The sequence below is a fragment of the Pseudophryne corroboree genome, unplaced genomic scaffold (assembly GCF_028390025.1).
Source record: "Pseudophryne corroboree isolate aPseCor3 unplaced genomic scaffold, aPseCor3.hap2 scaffold_807, whole genome shotgun sequence".
NCBI classification, from domain to species: Eukaryota; Metazoa; Chordata; class Amphibia; order Anura; family Myobatrachidae; genus Pseudophryne; species Pseudophryne corroboree.
In genome coordinates, this window is record NW_026970386.1 from 182,287 (window position 1) to 200,335 (window position 18,049).

Genomic DNA, 18,049 nt, shown 5'->3' on the forward strand with positions numbered 1-18,049 from the left:
AGAGGTTATTACTGACAATAATACTGCACTGGACTAGTTTATATTGCTAAATAGTCAATAGATATAACACTACACAGTAAGAACTGGATGTATATCACAGGGTAATTGTACTATAAAACCCTGACTAAATGCACTCTTTCTTACTAACACTGACTAATAGGCAGGTAGAATACTTAAGTGTCATGTAAAGTCACAGCGCTGACAACCAGGCGGCTTTACATAGGAGGATTTGCCCAAGCAGTCCCAGGAACAGTGAGCTGAGGGATAATGGCCCCGCAGACACTGACAGGGAGTGAGGGAAAGACAGAGATGCAGCTCCAGGGTGGGAATACTTGCTGGAAATGGCGCCCTGGGGCTGGGGGAGGGGCTTCAGGTCTAAGCCTTATCCCCTCTGCTGGCAAAACCACCGGGTAGTGTGGGCGATATAAAAACTGGTTTAGAGAGAAAACCTGACCTGCGCCCATGCCCTGGTGATCTAGTGGGATTGCCTGTACTGCCGAAGTGTCCACCGCCAGCGTGCACGGCCCGCCTCCCACTGACCACGACGGATCGCGATAAAGACAGGGTCCCGCAAGCGGGACCCACATACCACCTCCCGAAGCGCGGCCACGCGATCCTGGAGAGCCCCAGCCGTGTGTGTCTAACGTGAAGAAACCTGGAGCCTCCGCTGTAGGTACCCGGCAACCAGGGCTCGGGAGTGTACAGCAGCGCTGGGGAGAGCAGGAGCTGCAGCAGAGAATTACATTTACCACCGCTGCTGCCATTGAAGTCTTCACTTTTTACTTCATAAAAAGCTTTTCTCAGGGCTGCTTGGAGCAGCCCCTCTGTTAACTGCCTGCTTACTGCAGCACCAACTTACAAAACTGAGCTCCTGTGCGGAGGGGCGGGGTTATAGAGGAGGCGGGGCTGTGCATTCTGGGAACAGTCAAAGCTTTGAGCCTGTTGGTGCCTCGGATCAAGAGCCTACTCTACACCCCATTGTCCAATCCTTGTGGAGCCCAGTGTACCCCGCAGCTGAAATCCTGTTTTCTCATACATCCTAGAGGATGCTGGGGTCCACTTCATGACCATGGGGTTTATACCAAAGCTCCAGTACGGGCGGGAGGGAGAGTGCGGATGACCCTGCAGCACCGATTGACCAAACTTGAGGTCTTCATCGGCCAAGGTGTCAAACTTGTAGAATTTAGCAAATGTGTTTCACCCTGACCAAGTAGCTGCTCGACAAAGTTGCAATGCCGAGACCCCCCGGGCAGCCGCCAAGGAGGAGCCCACCTTCCTAGTAGAATGGGCCTTCACTGACTTCGGTAACGGCAATCCAGCCATAGAATGAGCTTGCTGAATCGTACCTCTGATCCAGCGTGCAATAGTCTGCTTGGAAGCAGGACACCCAATTTTGTTGGGAGCATACAGGACAAACAAAGACTCTGTTTTCCGTATTCTAGCTGTTCTAGCGACATAAATCTTCAAAGCCCTAACCACATCTAGATACTTTGACTCAGTGAATGTGTCAGGAATTACTGGCACCACAATAGGTTGGTTTATGTGGAAAGATGAAACCCCCTTTGGAAGAAAATGTTGACGAGTTCTCAACTCTGCCCTATCTTCATGGAAGATCAGGTAAGGGCTCTTGTGAGATAAGGCCCCCAATTCAGACACCCGCCGTGCGGATGCCAATGCCAAAAGCATCACCACTTTCCAAATGAGAAACTTCTACTCTATCTCTTGTAGAGGCTCAAACCAATCCGATTGAAGGAACTGCAATACCAGAGTAAGGTCCCATGGTGCCACTGGAGGCACAAATGGAGGCTGGATGTGCAGAACCCCTTTCACGAAGGTCTGAACCTCTGGAAGAGAGGCCAATTGTTTTTGGAAGAACACTGACAAGACCAAAATCTGGACCTCGATTGATCGCATTCGGAGGCCCGCCTCCACATCAGCCTGCAGAAAATGGAGAAAACGTCCCAACTGAAACTCTTCCGTAGGAGCCTTCTTGGATTCACACCAAGATACATATTTTCTGCAAATACGGTGGTAATGTTTCAACGTTACTCCTTTCCTGGCCTGAATAAGAGTGGGGACGACTTCCTTGGGAATACCCTTTCGGGCTAGGATTCGCCGCTCAACAACCATGCCGTCAAACGTAGCTGCGGTAAGTCTTTATACACACACGGCCCCTGCTGTAACAGGTCCTCGCGAAGAGGAAGAGGATCTTCTATGAGCTACTCCTGAAGATCTGGGCACCAAGCCCTCCTTGGCCAGTCTGGGGCAATGAAGATTGCTCGAACTCCTGTTCTTCTAATGATCCTGAGCCCTTTTGGGATCAGCGGAAGTGGAGGAAAGACATACACTGACCGGAAAACCCACTGGGCCACTAGCGCATCCACCGCTAATGCTTGAGGTTCTCTCGACCTGGAACAATATCTCTGAAGCTTCTTGTTGAGACGAGATGCCATCATGTCTACTTGAGAAACTCCCCAAAGACTTGTCACCTCTGCGAAGACTTCTTGGTGGAGGCCCCACTCTCCTGGATGGAGATCATGTCTGCTGAGGAAGTCTGCTTCCCAGTTGTCTACTCCCGGAATGAAAATTGCTGACAGAGCTTTTAGATGCCCAGAGGAGAATCTTCGTCACCTCTGCCATTGCCGCTCTGCTTTTCGTTACACCCTGCCTGTTTATGTACGCGACTGCTGTTACATTGTCCGACTGGATCTGCATGGGATGATCTTGAAGATGTACCGCTTGTTGAAAGCCGTTGTAAATGGCTCTCAATTCCAGCACGTTTATGTGAAGGCAGGCTTCCTGACTAGACCATTTCCCTTGGAAGCTTCCTCCCTGAGCGACAGCTCCCCAGCCTCGGAGACTTGCATCCGTGGTCACCAGGAGCCAGTCCTGAATCCCGAATCTGCGTACCTCCAGTAGGTGAGAGCTGTGTAATCACCACAGGAGTGAAATCCTAGCTTTTGACGACAGGATTATCTTTCGGTTCATGTGTAGGTGGGAACCCGACCATTTGTCCAACAGGTCCTACTGGAAAACTCTGACATGGAACCTGCCAAACTGTATGGCCTCGTAGGCCGCCACCATTTTCCCCAACAACCGAATGTACTGATGGATCGACACACTTGTTTCGAAAGGGCTTTCTACGTAATCTCCTATTGTACAGTCATACTAACCTACAGTTTCTTAGATCTTTAAATTGCGGACGTTATAGAGAATGAAAATACACAGACATTTTCACCAGAGAATTTTAGTATCATTTAATTTTTCTCCAGACGAAAGATCCGCTATAAATGGGAGATTAACTAGGCTTTTTTAGTGATCACCTGCTGCCCAGGGGCCTGACCGGATCGTTCCTCTAGCCAGGGGCAAAACCGGACCGTTCCTCCTGCCAGGGGCAAAACCGGACCCCATGCTCTAGCCCAGAGGCAAAACCGGAACGATCCTCTAGCCAGGGGCAAAACAGGACCGTTCCTCTAGCCAGGGGCAAAACAGGACCGTTCCTCTAGCCAGGGGCAAAACCGGACCGATGCTCTAGCCCAGGGGCAAAACCGGACCGATGCTCTAGCCCAGGGGCAAAACCGGAACGATCCTCTAGCCCAGGGGCAAAACCGGACCGATCCTCTAGCCAAGGGACGTAACAGGACTGATCCTCTAGCCAAGGGACGTAACAGGACCGATCCTCTAGCCAAGGGGCGTAACCAGACCATTCTTCTATCAAGGTGTCTATCCCTCTCTACATGATCTCAACTCTGTATAACAGGGATTGTCTAGATACCTTCTCCAGGACATCTGTACAGAATATCACTCCCCATAATCAATCTGTTTGCTCATGAAGGATGAACTTTTCTATCTATGAGGTCTCTACTTGCAGACATACTAGCAATGAAGTACCTATATTAAGGAATGAAGACCATCCTGTCACATACACTTCCCATTACTCTGCTTTAGAAAATAAGAACTATTAAGAGGTTCCAATTCTTAATTAAAGCATGGTCCACTGAATCCAGTGACCTCCTATTATGCATTACTCATCCGTGTGCTGAAGACCAATGTCACGGCCTACTCGAAAAAGGAGACTGGCGTTCTAGGGCAGAGAGCTCAGTTCTCAGCTTGCCTTCTTATTGCCGAGACTCAACACCATGTTAGTTACAGAAAACAAATCCTACCTGACCTCAGTGACATGATACGAAGACTATGGGATTAATATGTGCTGATGGCTCCTGATGTATGAGATATACCAGAGAGTGTGGGGAGGAGACTGGTCAGATCTCTGGGCTAGTAACACACAGTGACATGATGTGAGGAGGAGAGCAGGAGTATAATAGGGGCTGATGGCTCCTGATGTATGAGATATACCAGAGAGTGTGGGGAGGAGACTGGTCAGATCTCTGGGCTGGTAACACACAGTGACATGATGTGAAGGGGGAGAGCAGGAGTATAATAGGGGCTGATGGCTCCTGATGTATGAGAGAGTGTGGGGAGGAGACTGGTCAGATCTCTGGGCTGGTAACACAGTGACATGATGTGAGGGAGAGAGCAGGAGTATAATAGGGGCTGATGGCTCCTGATGTATGAGATATGCCAGAGAGTGTGGGGAGGAGATTGGTCAGATCTCTGGGCTGGTAACACAGTGACATTATGTGAAGGGGAGAGTAGGAGTATAATAGGGGTTGAAGGCTCCTGATGTATGAGATACACCAAAGAGTGTGGGGAGGAGACTGTTCAGATCTCTGGGCTGGTAACACAGTGACATGATGTGAAGGGGAGAGCAGGAGTATAATAGGGGCTTAAGTCTTCTGATGTATGAGATACACCAGAGAGTGTGGGGAGGAGACTGGTCAGATCTCTGGGCTGGTAACACACATACATGATGTGAGGCGGAGAGCTGGAGTATAATAGGGGCTGATGGCCACTGATGTACAATACACCCCAGAGAGTGTGGGGAGGAGACTGGTCAGATATCTGGGCTGGTAACACACAGTGACATGATGTGAGGAGGAGAGCAGGAGTATAATAGGGGCTGATGGTTCCTGATGTATGAGATACACCAGAGAGTGTGGGGAGGAGACTGGTCAGATCTCTGGGCTGGTAACACAAGGTGACATCATGTGAGGGTGAGAGCAGGAGTATAATAGGGGCTGATGTCTCCTGATGTATAAGATACACCAGAGAGTGTGGGAAGGAGACTGGTCACATCTCTGGGCTGGTAACACACAGTGACATGATGTGAGGAGGAGAGCAGGAGTATAATAGAGGCTGATATCTCCTGATGTATGAGATACACCAGAGAGTGTGGGGAGGAGACTGGTCAGATCTCTGGGCTCGTAACACACAGTGACATGATGTGAGGGGGAGAGCAGGAGTATAATAGAGGCTGATGGCTCCTGATGTATGAGATACACCAGAGAGTGTGGGGAGGAGACTGGTCAGATCTCTGGGCTGGTAACACACAGTGACATGATGTGAGGGGAGAGCAGGAGTTTAATAGAGGTGATGGCTCCTGACTCCACACTGGGAAAAAACAAATTCCTCATTAGTTTTTACTGACAGAGGAGGGTGTAGGATAAGAGATTGCTGTAGTGACTGAGGAAGGAGAATATGTGACACTTTCCTGTAATAAGTGTTTATTACTCACCTGTGCTGATATCTGTAGGGATTTCCTCCTCCTTAGACTGCTGATCACCCCTCACATACGTCTCTTCTTCTCCCTCTGTATCTTCTACCTTTATATCAGTAACATACGTCTCCTCTTCTCCCTCTGTATCTTCTGCCGTTATATCAGTCACATACGTCTCTTCTTCTCCCTCTGTATCTTCTGCCTTTATATCAGTCACATACGTCTCTTCTTCTCCCTCTATATCTTCTGCCTTTATATCAGTCACATACGTCTCTTCTTCTCCCTCTGTATCTTCTGCCTTTATATCAGTCACATACGTCTCTTCTTCTCCTTCTATATCTTCTGCCTTTATATCAGTCACATACGTCTCTTCTTCTCCTTCTATATCTTCTGCCTTTATATCAGTCACATACGTCTCTTCTTCTCCCTCTGTATCTTCTGCCTTCATATCAGTCACATACCTCTCTTCTTCTCCATCTATATCTTCTGCCTTTATATCAGTCACATACGTCTCTTCTTCTCCCTCTATATCTTCTGCCTTTATATCAGTCACATACGTCTCTTCTTCTCCCTCTGTATCTTCTGCCTTCATATCAGTCACATATGTCTCTTCTTCTCCCTCTATATCTTCTGCCTTTATATCAGTCACATACGTCTCTTCTTCTCCCTCTGTATCTTCTGCCTTCATATCAGTCACATACGTCTCTTCTTCTCCATCTATATCTTCTGCCTTTATATCAGTCACATACGTCTCTTCTTCTCCCTCTGTATCTTCTGCCTTCATATCAGTCACATATGTCTCTTCTTCTCCCTCTATATCTTCTGCCTTTGTATCAGTCACATATGTCTCTTTTTCTCCCTCTGTATCTTTGATATTAATATTATTTAATTGGGCTTCATCCTATGTAAACAAGACAAATATAATGACACACAGCTCCTCTACACAAATATAGTGACAGTCACTTTGATTTATTGGGGAGACCCTAAATCCCACCTACCTGATCCTCCTGTGGGATCCTGTGATTCTCCTCTGTACAATCCTGGGAATACAGAGGACGGGGACATCTCTCTGGGGTATCTCTGTTACTGGGTCCTTCTGTAGGAGACACATAGTGACTGAGTACAGTGTATATATGTGATTATCAGATGATGTGTGTATATAGGGGCCCCCATACCTGCTCTCCCTTGTACAAAACATGACAGTCTCCTCTTACCCAGTGATGTGAGGGGCCGGTGATTCTCCATCATCAAGTCCTTGTACAGACCCCTGTGTTCCTCTATATACTCCCCCTCCTGCATGGAGACATAGACAGTGATATCATGACACCTTATAGGAACCTGACACAGAGTGATACAGTCATCACCCAGACACATCCCCTGGTGTTACTGTATAATGCCCCATTCCCAGCCGTCACCTCTCCAGTCATCAACCAGACACGTCCCCTGATGTTACTGTATAATGTCCCATTCTCTGCAGTCATCTCTCCAGTCATCACCCAGACACGTCCCCTGGTGTTACTGTATAATGTCCCATTCCCAGCAGTCACCTCTCCAGTCATCACCCAGACACATCCCCCGGTGTTACTGTATAATGTCCCATTCCCAGCAGTCACCTCTCTAGTCATCACCCAGACAGATGCCCTGGTGTTACTGTATAATGTCCCATTCCCAGCAGTCGCCTCTCCAGTCATCGCTCAGACACATCCCCTGGTGTTACTGTATAATGTCCCATTCCCAGCGGTCACCTCTCCAGTCGTCACCCAGAAACTTCCTCTGGTGTTACTGTATAATGCCCCATTCCCAACAGTCACCTCTCCAGTCATCACCCAGACACGCCCCCTGGTGTTACTGTATAATGCCCCATTCCCAGCAGTCACCATCCAGACACATCCCCTGGTGTTACTGTATAATGTCCCATTCCCAGCAGTCACCTCTCCAGTCATCACCCAGACACATCCCCTGGTGTTACTGTATAATGTCCCATTCCCAGCAGTCACCTCTCCAGTCATCACCCAGACACATCCCCCTGTGTTACTGTATAATGCCCCATTCCCAGCCGTCACCTCTCCAGTCATCACCCAGACACATCCCCTGGTGTTACTGTATAATGTCCCATTCCCAGCAGTCACCTCTCCAGTCACCACCCAGACACATACCCTGGTGTTACTGTATAATGCCCCATTCCCAGCAGTCACCTCTCCAGTCATCACCCAGACACATCCCCTGGTGTTACTGTATAATGTCCCATTCCCAGCAGCCACCTCTCCAGTCATCACCCAGACACGTCCCCTGGTGTTACTGTATAATGTCCCATTCCCAGCAGTCACTTCTCCAGTCATCACCCAGACACATCCCCTGGTGTTACTGTATAATGTCCCATTCCCAGCAGCCACCTCTCCAGTCAGCAACTGAATGATCTTGTTGGTGAGTTCCAGGATCTTCTGGTCATTGTGTCTCTCATGTATCAGTGAGTGAGGTGTAGGCACCGTGATTGGGCTTTGGGTTCTACTCAGTCCTCCTGACACACGGGGATGGCTGTTGAGTATCTTACACTCACTGGATGTCTTCTTCACTACTGTGTAATCCTGTGTAATGGAGGAGACATCAAATATCAATATATACACTCCCAGACCCCCCCCATCACCTCCCCAGTCCTGTCCCTGTATTATTATTATTATTATAGTATTATTACTATAGACATAAGTTACATCACAGTGACGCTTCCATATCCCCTCACCTCCCTGTATTATTACTATAGATATATGTGTTGTCACTGTGACACTCCCAGATCCCCTCACCTCCCCAGTCATGTCCCTGTATTATTACTATAGATAAGTGATGTCACTGTGATGCTCCGAGATTCCCTCACCTCCCCAGTAATATACCTGTATTAGTACTATAGATATAAGCGATGTCACAGTGAGGCTGCCAGATCCCCTCACCTCCCAATTCAGGTCCCTGAATTATTACTATAGATATAAGTGTTGTTAATGTGACACTCCCAGATCCCCTCACCTCCCCAGTCATATACCTGTATTATTACTATAGATATAAGTGATGTTACTGTGCCAGTCCCAGATCCCCTCACCACCCCCAGTCATGTCCCTGTATTAGTACGATAGATATGTGATGTCACTGTGACGCTCCCAGATCACCTCACCTCCCCAGTCATGTCCCTGTATTATTACTAGATATATGTGATGTCTCTGTGACACTCCCAGATTCACTCGCCTCCAGTTATGTCCCTTTATTATTACTATAGATATAAGTGATGTCACTGTGACGTTCCCAGATCTCCTCATCTCCCCAGTCATGTCCCTGTTTTATTACTAAAGATAAAAGTGATGTCACAGTGATGCTCCCAGATCCCCTCACCTCCCCAGTCATGTCCCTGTATTATTACTATAGATATCAGATCATAATGATGCTCCCATATCCTCTCACCTCCCCAGTCATGTCCCTCTATTATGACTATAGATATTAGTGATGTCACTGTGACGCTCCCAGATCCCCTTACCTCCCCAGTCATGTCCCTCTATTATGACTATAGATATTAGTGATGTCACTGTGACGCTCCCAGATCCCCTCACCTCCCCAGTCATGTCCCTGTATTATTACTAGAGATATATGTGATGTCACTGTGACACTTCCAGATCCAGTCATGTCCCTGTATTATTACTAGAGATATATGATGTCACTGTGACACTTACAGATCCCCTCAACTCCCCAGGCATGTCCCTGTATTATTACAGGAGATATATGTGATGTCACTGTGACACTTCCAGATTCCCTAACATTCCCAGTATTATTACTATAGATGTAAGTGATGTTACTGTGACACTCCCAGATTCCCTCACCTCCCCGTCATATACCTATATTACTATACATATAAGTGATGTTACTGTGACAGTCCCAGATCCCCTCCCCTCCCCCAGTCATGTCTCTGTATTAGTACGATAGATATGTGATGTCACTGTGACGCTCCCAGATCACCTCACCTCCCCAGTCATGTCCCTGTATTATTACTATAGATATAAGTGATGTCTCTGTGATGCTCCCAGATCCCCTCACCTCCCCAGTCATGTCCCTGTATTATTACTATATATAAGCGACGTCACTGTGCCTCTCCTAGATCCCCTCACCTCCCCAGTCATGTCCCTGTATTGCTATAGATATTAGTGATGTCACTGTGACACTCCCAGATCCCCTCACCTCTCAAGTCATATACGTATTATTAATATAGATATAAGGTCACAGTGGCGCTCCCAGATTCACTCACCTCCACAGTCATGTCCCTTTATTATTACAATAGATATAAGTGATGTCACTGTGACATTCCCAGATCCCCTCACCTCCCCAGTCATATACCTGTATTATTACTATAGATAACAGTGACATCACTGTGACGCTCCCAGATCCCCCTCACCTCCACAGTCATGTCTCTGTTTTATTACTATAGATTTAAGTGATGTCACTGTGACACTCCCAGTACCCCTCACGTCCACAGCCATGTCCCTGTATTATTACTAGAGATAAATGTGATGTCACTGTGACACTTCCAGATCCAGTCATGTCCCTGTATTATTACTAGAGATATATGATCTCACTGTGACACTTCCAGATCCCCTAACATCCCCAGTCATGTCCCTGTATTATTACTATAGATATAAGTGATGTTACTGTGACACTCCCAGATCTCCTCATCTCCCCAGTCATGTCCCTGTTTTATTACTATAGATTTAAGTGATGTCCCTTTGACACACCCAGTACCCCTCACGTCTACAGTCATGTCCCTGTTTTATTACTATAGATAATAAGAATTTACTTACCGATAATTCCATTTCTCGTAGTCCGTAGTGGATGCTGGGGACTCCGTAAGGACCATGGGGATCAGCGGCTCCGCAGGAGACTGGGCACAAAAGTAAAGCTTTAGGACAACCTGGTGTGCACTGGCTCCTCCCCCTATGACCCTCCTCCAAGCCTCAGTTAGGATACTGTGCCCGGACGAGCGTACACAATAAGGAAGGATTTTGAATCCCGGGTAAGACTCATACCAGCCACACCAATCACACCGTATAACTTGTGATCTAAACCCAGTTAACAGCATGATAACAGAGGAGCCTCTAGAAAAGATGGCTCACTACAGCAATAACCCGATTTTTGGTAACAATAACTATGTACCAGTATTGCAGACAATCCGCACTTGGGATGGGCGCCCAGCATCCACTACGGACTACGAGAAATAGAATTATCGTTAAGTAAATTCTTATTTTCTCTGACGTCCTAGTGGATGCTGGGGACTCCGTAAGGACCATGGGGATTATACCAAAGCTCCCAAATGGGCGGGAGAGTGCGGATGACTCTGCAGCACCAATGAGAGTACTCCAGGTCCTCCTCAGCCAGGGTATCAAATTTGTAGAATTTTACAAACTTATTTGCTCCTGACCAAGTAGCTGCTCGGCAAAGTTGTAAAGCCGAGACCCCTCGGGCAGCCGCCCAAGATGAGCCCACCTTCCTCGTGGAGTGGGCATTGACAGATTTTTGGCTGTGGCAGGCCTGCCACAGAATGTGCAAGCTGAATTGTACTACAAATCCAACGAGCAATAGTCTGCTTAGAAGCAGGGGCACCCAGCTTGTTGGGTGCATACAGGATAAACAGCGAGTCAGATTTTCTGACTCCAGCCGTCCTGGAATATATATATTCAGGGCCCTGACAACGTCTAGCAACTTGGAGTCCTCCAAGTCCCTAGTAGCCGCAGGCACCACAATAGGTTGGTTCAGGTGAAACGCTGAAAACCACCTTAAGGAGAAACTGAGGACGAGTCCTCAATTCCGCCCTGTCCGAATGGAAAATCAAATAAGGCTTTTACAGGATAAAGCCGCCAATTCTGACACGCACCTGGCCCAGGCCAGGGCCAACAGCATGACCACTTTCCATGTGAGATATTTTAACTCCACAGATTTAAGTGGTTCAAACCAATGTGACTTTTGGAACCCAAACTACATTGAGATCCCAAGGTGCCACTGGAAGCACAAAAGGAGGCTGTATATACAGTACCCCTTTTACAACGTCTGAACTTCAGGGACTGAAGCTAGTTCTTTTTGGAAGAAAATTGACAGGACCGAAATTTGAACCTTAATGGACCCCAATTTCAGGCCCATAGACAGTCCTGTTTGCAGGAAATGTAGGAATCGACCCAGTTGAAATTCCTCCGTCGGGCCTTACTGGCCCCGCACCACGCAACATATTTTCGCCAAATGCTGAGATAATGTTTTGCGGTTACATCCTTCCTGGCTTTGATCAGGATAGGGATGACTTATCCGGAATGCCTTTTTCTGCTAGGATCCGGCGTTCAACCGCCATGCCATCAAACGCAGCCGCGGTAAGTCTTAGAACAGACAGGGTCCTTGCTGAAGCAGGTCCCTTCTTAGAGGTAGAGGCCACGGATCCTCCATGAGCATCTCTTGAAGTTCCGGTTACCAAGTCCTCCTTGGCCAATCCGGAGCCACGAATATAGTGCTTACTCCTCTCCGTCTTATAATTCTCAGTACCTTGGGTATGAGAGGCAGAGGAGGGAACACATACACTGACTGGTACACCCACAGTGTTACCAGAGCGTCTACAGCTATTGCCTGAGGGTCCCTTGACCTGGCGCAATACCTGTCGAGTTTTTCCCAACGGTTTATAATCATGTGGAAGACTTCTGGGTGAAGTCCCCACTCTCCTGGGTGGAGGTCGTGTCTGCTGAGGAAATCTGCTTCACAGTTGTCCACTCCCGGAATGAATACTGCTGACAGTGCTATCACTGCCATTGCCCTCCTGCTTCTTGTGCCACCCTTGTTTACGTGGGTGACTGCCGTGATGTTGTCCGACTGGATCAACACCGCTGACCTTGAAGCAGAGGTCTTGCTAAGCTTAGAGCATTGTAAATGGCCCTTAGCTTCAGGATATTTATGTGAAGTGCTGTCTCCAGGCTTGACCATAAGCCCTGGAAATTTCTTCCCTGTGTGACTGCTCCCCAGCCTCGCAGGCTGGCATCCGTGGTCACCAGGACCCAGTCCTGAATGCCGAATCTGCGGCCCTCTAGAAGATGAGCACTCTGCAACCACCACAGGAGGGACACCCTTGTCCTTGGTGACAGGGTTATCCGCTGATGCATCTGAAGATGCAACCCGGACCAATTGTCCAGCAGGTCCCACTGGAAAGTTCTTGCGTGGAAACTGCCGAATGGGATTGCTTCGTAGGAAGCCACCATTTTTCCCAGAACCCTTGTGCATTGATACACTCTTGGCTCGGTTTTAGGAGGTTCCTGACTAGCTCGGATAACTCCCTGGCTTTCTCCTCCGGAAGAAACACCTTTTTCTGGACTGTGTCCAGGATCATCCCTAGGAACAGAAGACGAGTCGTCGGAACCAGCTGCGATTTTGGAATATTGAGAATCCAACCGTGCTGTCGCAACACTACCTGAGATAGTGCTACTTCGACCTCCAACTGTTCTCTGGATCTTACCCTTATCAGGAGATCGTCCAAGTAAGGGATAACTAAAACTCCCTTCCTTCAAAGGAGTATTATCATTTCGGCCATTACCTTGGTAAAGACCCGGGGTGCCGTGGACCATCCAAACGGCAGCATCTGAAACTGATAGTGACAGTTCTGTACCACAAACCTGAGGTACCCTTGGTGAGAAGGGTAAAATGGGACATGAAGGTAAGCATCCTTGATGTCCAGAGACCATGTAGTCCCCTTCTTCCAGGTTCGCAGTCACTGCTCTGAGTGACTCCATCTTGAATTTGAACTTCTGTATGTAAGTGTTCAAAGATTTTAGATTTAAAATCGGTCTCATCGAGCCGTCCGGCTTCGGTACCACAACAGTGTGGAATAATAATACCCCTTTCCCTGTTGCAGGAGGGGTACCTTGATTATCACCTGCTGGGAATACAGCTTGTGAATGGCTTCCAAAACTGCCTCCCTGTCGGAGGGAGACGTCGGTAAAGCCGACTTTAGGAAACGGCGAGGGGGAGACGTCTCAAATTCCAATTTGTACCCCTGAGATACCACCTGAAGGATCCAGGGGTCTACTTGCGAGTGAGCCCACTGCGCGCTGAAATTCTTGAGACGGGCCCCCACCGTGCCTGAGTCCGCTTGTAAAGCCCCGGCGTCCTGAGGGCTTAGCAAAAGCGGGAGAGGGCTTCTGTTCCTGGGAACTGGCTGATTTCTGCAGCCTTTTTCCTCTCCCTCTGTCACGGGGCAGAAGTGAGGAACCTTTTGCCCGCTTGCCCTTATGGGAACGAAAGGACTGCGCCTGAACTTATGTTGAGCGGCGACCTGGGGTAAAAACGTGGAATTCCCAGCTGTTGCCGTGGCCACCAGGTCTGAAAGACCGACCCCAAATAACTCCTTCCCTTTATAAGGCAATACTTCCATATGCCGTTTGGAATCCGCATCACCTGACCACTGTCGTGTCCATAACCCTCTTCTGGCAGAAATGGACAACGCACTTACTCTTAATGCCAGTCGGCAAATATTCCGCTGTGCATCACGCATATATAGAAATGCATCTTTTAAATGCTCTATAGGCAATAATATACTGTCCCTATCTAGGGTATCCATCTTTTCAGTCAGGGAATCCGACCACGCTAACCCAGCACTGCACATCCAGGCTGAGGCGATTGCTGGTCGCAGTATAACACCAGTATGTGTGTAAATACATTTTAGGATACCCTCCTGCTTTTCTATCAGCAGGATCCTTAAGGGCGGCCATCTCAGGAGAGGGTAGAGCCCTTGTTTTGACAAGCGTGTGAGCGCTTTATCCACCCTAGGGGGTGTTTCCCAACGCACCCTAACCTCTGGCGGGAAAGGATATAATGCCAATAACTTTTTATCGGGGGAAACCCACGCTACATCACACACCTCATTTAATTTCTCAGATTCAGGAAAACTACAGATAGTTTTTCCTCACCGAACATAATACCCCTTTTTGGTGGTACTCGTATTATCAGAAATGTGTAAAACATTTTTCATTGCCTCAATCATGTATCGTGTGGCCCTACTGGAAGTCACATTTGTCTCTTCACTGTCGACACTGGAGTCAGTATCCGTGTCGGCGTGTGTATCTGCCATCTGAGGTAACGGCCGCTTTAGAGCCCCTGACGGCCTATGAGACGTCTGGACAGGCACAACCTGAGTAGCCGGCTGTCTCATGTCAACCACTGTCTTTTATACAGAGCTGACACTGTCACGCAATTCCTTCCAACAGTTCATCCACTCAGGTGTCGACCCCCTAGGGGGTGACATCACTATTACAGGCAATCTGCTCCGTCTCCACATCATTTTTCTCCTCATACATGTCGACACAAACGTACCGACACACAGCACACACACAGGGAATGCTCTGATAGAGGACAGGACCCCACTAGCCCTTTGGGGAGACAGAGGGAGAGATTGCCAGCACACACCAGAGCGCTATTTATATACAGGGATAACCTTATATAAGTGTTTTTCCCCTTATAGCTGCTATATTGTTAATACTGCGCCTAATTAGTGCCCCCCCACTCTTTTTTTAACCCTTTCTGTAGTGTAGTGACTGCAGGGGAGAGCCAGGGAGCTTCCCTCCAACGGAGCTGTGAGGGAAAATGGCGCCAGTGTTCTGAGGAGATAGGCTCCGCCCCCTTCTCGGCGGCCTTATCTCCCGTTTTTCTGTGTATTCTGGCAGGGGTTAAATTCATCCATATAGCCCAGGAGCTATATGTGATGCATTTTTCGCCATCCAAGGTGTTTTTATTGCGTCTCAGGGCGCCCCCCCAGCGCCCTGCACCCTCAGTGACCGGAGTGTGAAGTGTGCTTAGAGCAATGGCGCACAGCTGCAGTGCTGTGCGCTACCTTGTTGAAGACAGGACGTCTTCTGCCGCCGATTTTCCGGACCTCTTCTGTCTTCTGGCTCTGTAAGGGGGCCGGCGGCGCGGCTCTGGGACCCATCCATGGCTGGGCCTGTGATCGATCCCTCTGGAGCTAACGTCCAGTAGCCTAAGAAGCCCAATCCACTCTGCACGCAGGTGAGTTCGCTTCTTCTCCCCTTAGTCCCTCGATACAGTGAGCCTGTTGCCAGCAGGTCTCACTGAAAATAAAAAACCTAACACTAAACTTTTCACTAAGCAGCTCAGGAGAGCCCCTAGTGTGCATCCTTCTCGTTCGGGCACAAAAATCTAACTGAGGCTTGGAGTAGGGTCATAGGGGGAGGAGCCAGTGCACACCACCTAGTCCTAAAGCTTTTACTTTTGTGCCCAGTCTCCTGCGGAGCTGCTATTCCCCATGGTCCTGACGGAGTCCCAGCATCCACAAGGACGTCAGAGAAACACTGTTTATTACACACAAGAGCCGGTCTGCATTATCAACTTTGTGCCGCAAGGACTACCAACACTGGTGCAGTGACTACTAACCACCATCACATCTATACACATGTATACTCACTTTGTTGTTACACCGGAACTAAGCGTATGGACAATTACCATATAAAGGTCATTCTGGTTCAGGGCACATTCCTGTATGAACCATATCAGCTGGAGGATTTCTTCTCACTCACACTGTGCGCTGCTAATTTACTATAAGAGACGGACAAAACCTCTGAGAGTCTCCTATGTAGAAGGATCAGCGTTTTCCTTTTACATTGATTTTATCAGTGATACCTTTGTGTATACTCATTGTGTATATCATGTATACCAGAGATATCATATACCTCAGGGTAACACCCATTAGTATATGTTTTGCTCTATATTACTGTTTATATTGTTTTTATGTTTTGGTTGCATCATTTGGATAGAGCGCCTACCTGGTATTCCCACATTTGCACACAGCACGGGGCACAGTAACAGGCCGGCTGCCGGCACGCACACAAAATAATAGGTTGCCTATAGAATAATAGTAAACGCCAGGCACAGCTGCTGCAGAAACTCTTGTTACATACGTGACGTCAGTCTCTTCTGATACTGGCATTATATAATACAGCCCGGTGTCTCTACAGCAGATGGCCGTCGTTATACGTGTGGCGCCCTCCTAGCGGGAATGTCACATGTTACACCATTATAGTGACGTGACTGCTGGGGGGGGGGATGGGGCGGCTCAGCCTGCAGCTGTCACACTGCCAGTGGTGTAGTAATGCTCTGCAGCTGACATAATAATAATAATAATAATAATAATAATAATAATAATAATAACAGGACACCACAGGCTGCTCCTCCTGTATAATAATAATATCAGGACACCACAGGCTGCTCCCCCTGTATAATAATAATAATAACAGTACACAACAGCCTACTCCCCCTGTATAATAATATCTGGACACCACAGGCTGCTCCCCCTGTATAGTAAGACGCCATTACCTGATCTCCACGGACACTGGGAGGCTGCAGCAGTCAATTTAAACTCACTTCCTGTATGTGAAACGCACGGTCCGGAAGTAAGGTGGAACGCACATGCCGGAAGTAGGGTTTGATTGGCAACGACTGCTACCTGGTTACTGGCCCCTCCCCTCCTACACCCAACCCACAGCCCTGCCCTCTGTAAAGATTAATACCATACATGTCCTTAGTGCAGGAGGCCGGCGGCCATTTTCCTGTAGACCAGTCCGGCAGCAGCAATAGGTTCCCTGGCCGTGTAATGACGTCAGGAGCGGCGGCCATTTTCCCCTGGTCTGAGCTCCGCCTTCCTTCTATCATTCCCACAAGGCAGCAGGAGCAGAGAGCAGCCATTGCTGTGTCTGGCAGCAGGTAATGATATTATTATTATTATTCTATAGGCTGAGCAGCTCTGGTGTCAGGTTCTGTACTACAGGGGGAGTAGCCTCTGGTGCCTTGTTATAGTGCAGCTGGAGCAGCCTCTGGTGCTGCATTATCCCTGTACAGGTGGCTGACACTCTAGTGTCCTATTACTGTAATACAGGTGGCGCAGACCCCGCCGTTACCGTAATACAGGTGGCGCACACCCCGCCGTTACCGTAATACAGGTGGAGCAGACCCCGCCGTTACCGTAATGCAGGTGGCGCAGACCCCGCCGTTACCGTAATACAGGTGGCTCAGATCCCTCCGTTACCGTAATACAGGGGGCGCAGACCCTGCCGTTACCGTATTACAGGTGGCGCAGGACTTGCTGTTACCGTAATACAGGTGGCGCAGAACCCGCCGTTACCGTAATACAGGTGGCGCAGACCCTGCCGTTACCGTAATACAGGGGGCGCAGTCCCCTCCATTACCGTAATACAGGGGGCGCAGACCCCGCCGTTACCGTATTACAGGTGGCGCATACCCCGCCGATACCGTATTACAGGTGGCGTAGACAGCGCCGTTACCGTAATACAGGTGGCGCAGGACCCGCCGTTACCGTAATACAGGGGGTGCAGACCCCGCCGTTACCGTGATACAGGTGGCGCAGACCCCGCA

At 48.7% G+C, this 18,049-nt stretch overlaps 1 protein-coding gene across 2 annotated transcripts in view; it reads right to left on the bottom strand.

The window, feature by feature from the left end:
- LOC135042009 (zinc finger protein 665-like) overlaps positions 1–17,080 on the bottom strand; it is a 40,307-nt gene extending 23,227 nt beyond the window's left edge. For both annotated transcript variants that reach the window (XM_063954980.1, XM_063954979.1), the window contains exons 1-5: positions 16,994–17,080; positions 8,011–8,202; positions 6,832–6,910; positions 6,616–6,713; positions 5,636–6,518 (exon numbers count right to left, since the gene is read on the bottom strand). In XM_063954980.1, the coding sequence (XP_063811050.1) occupies positions 5,636–6,518; positions 6,616–6,713; positions 6,832–6,865 (1,015 nt within the window). In that variant the 5' untranslated portion in view covers positions 6,866–6,910; positions 8,011–8,202; positions 16,994–17,080. The remainder of the gene's footprint in view (positions 1–5,635; positions 6,519–6,615; positions 6,714–6,831; positions 6,911–8,010; positions 8,203–16,993) is intronic.
- Positions 17,081–18,049: the final 969 nt, after the last annotated feature.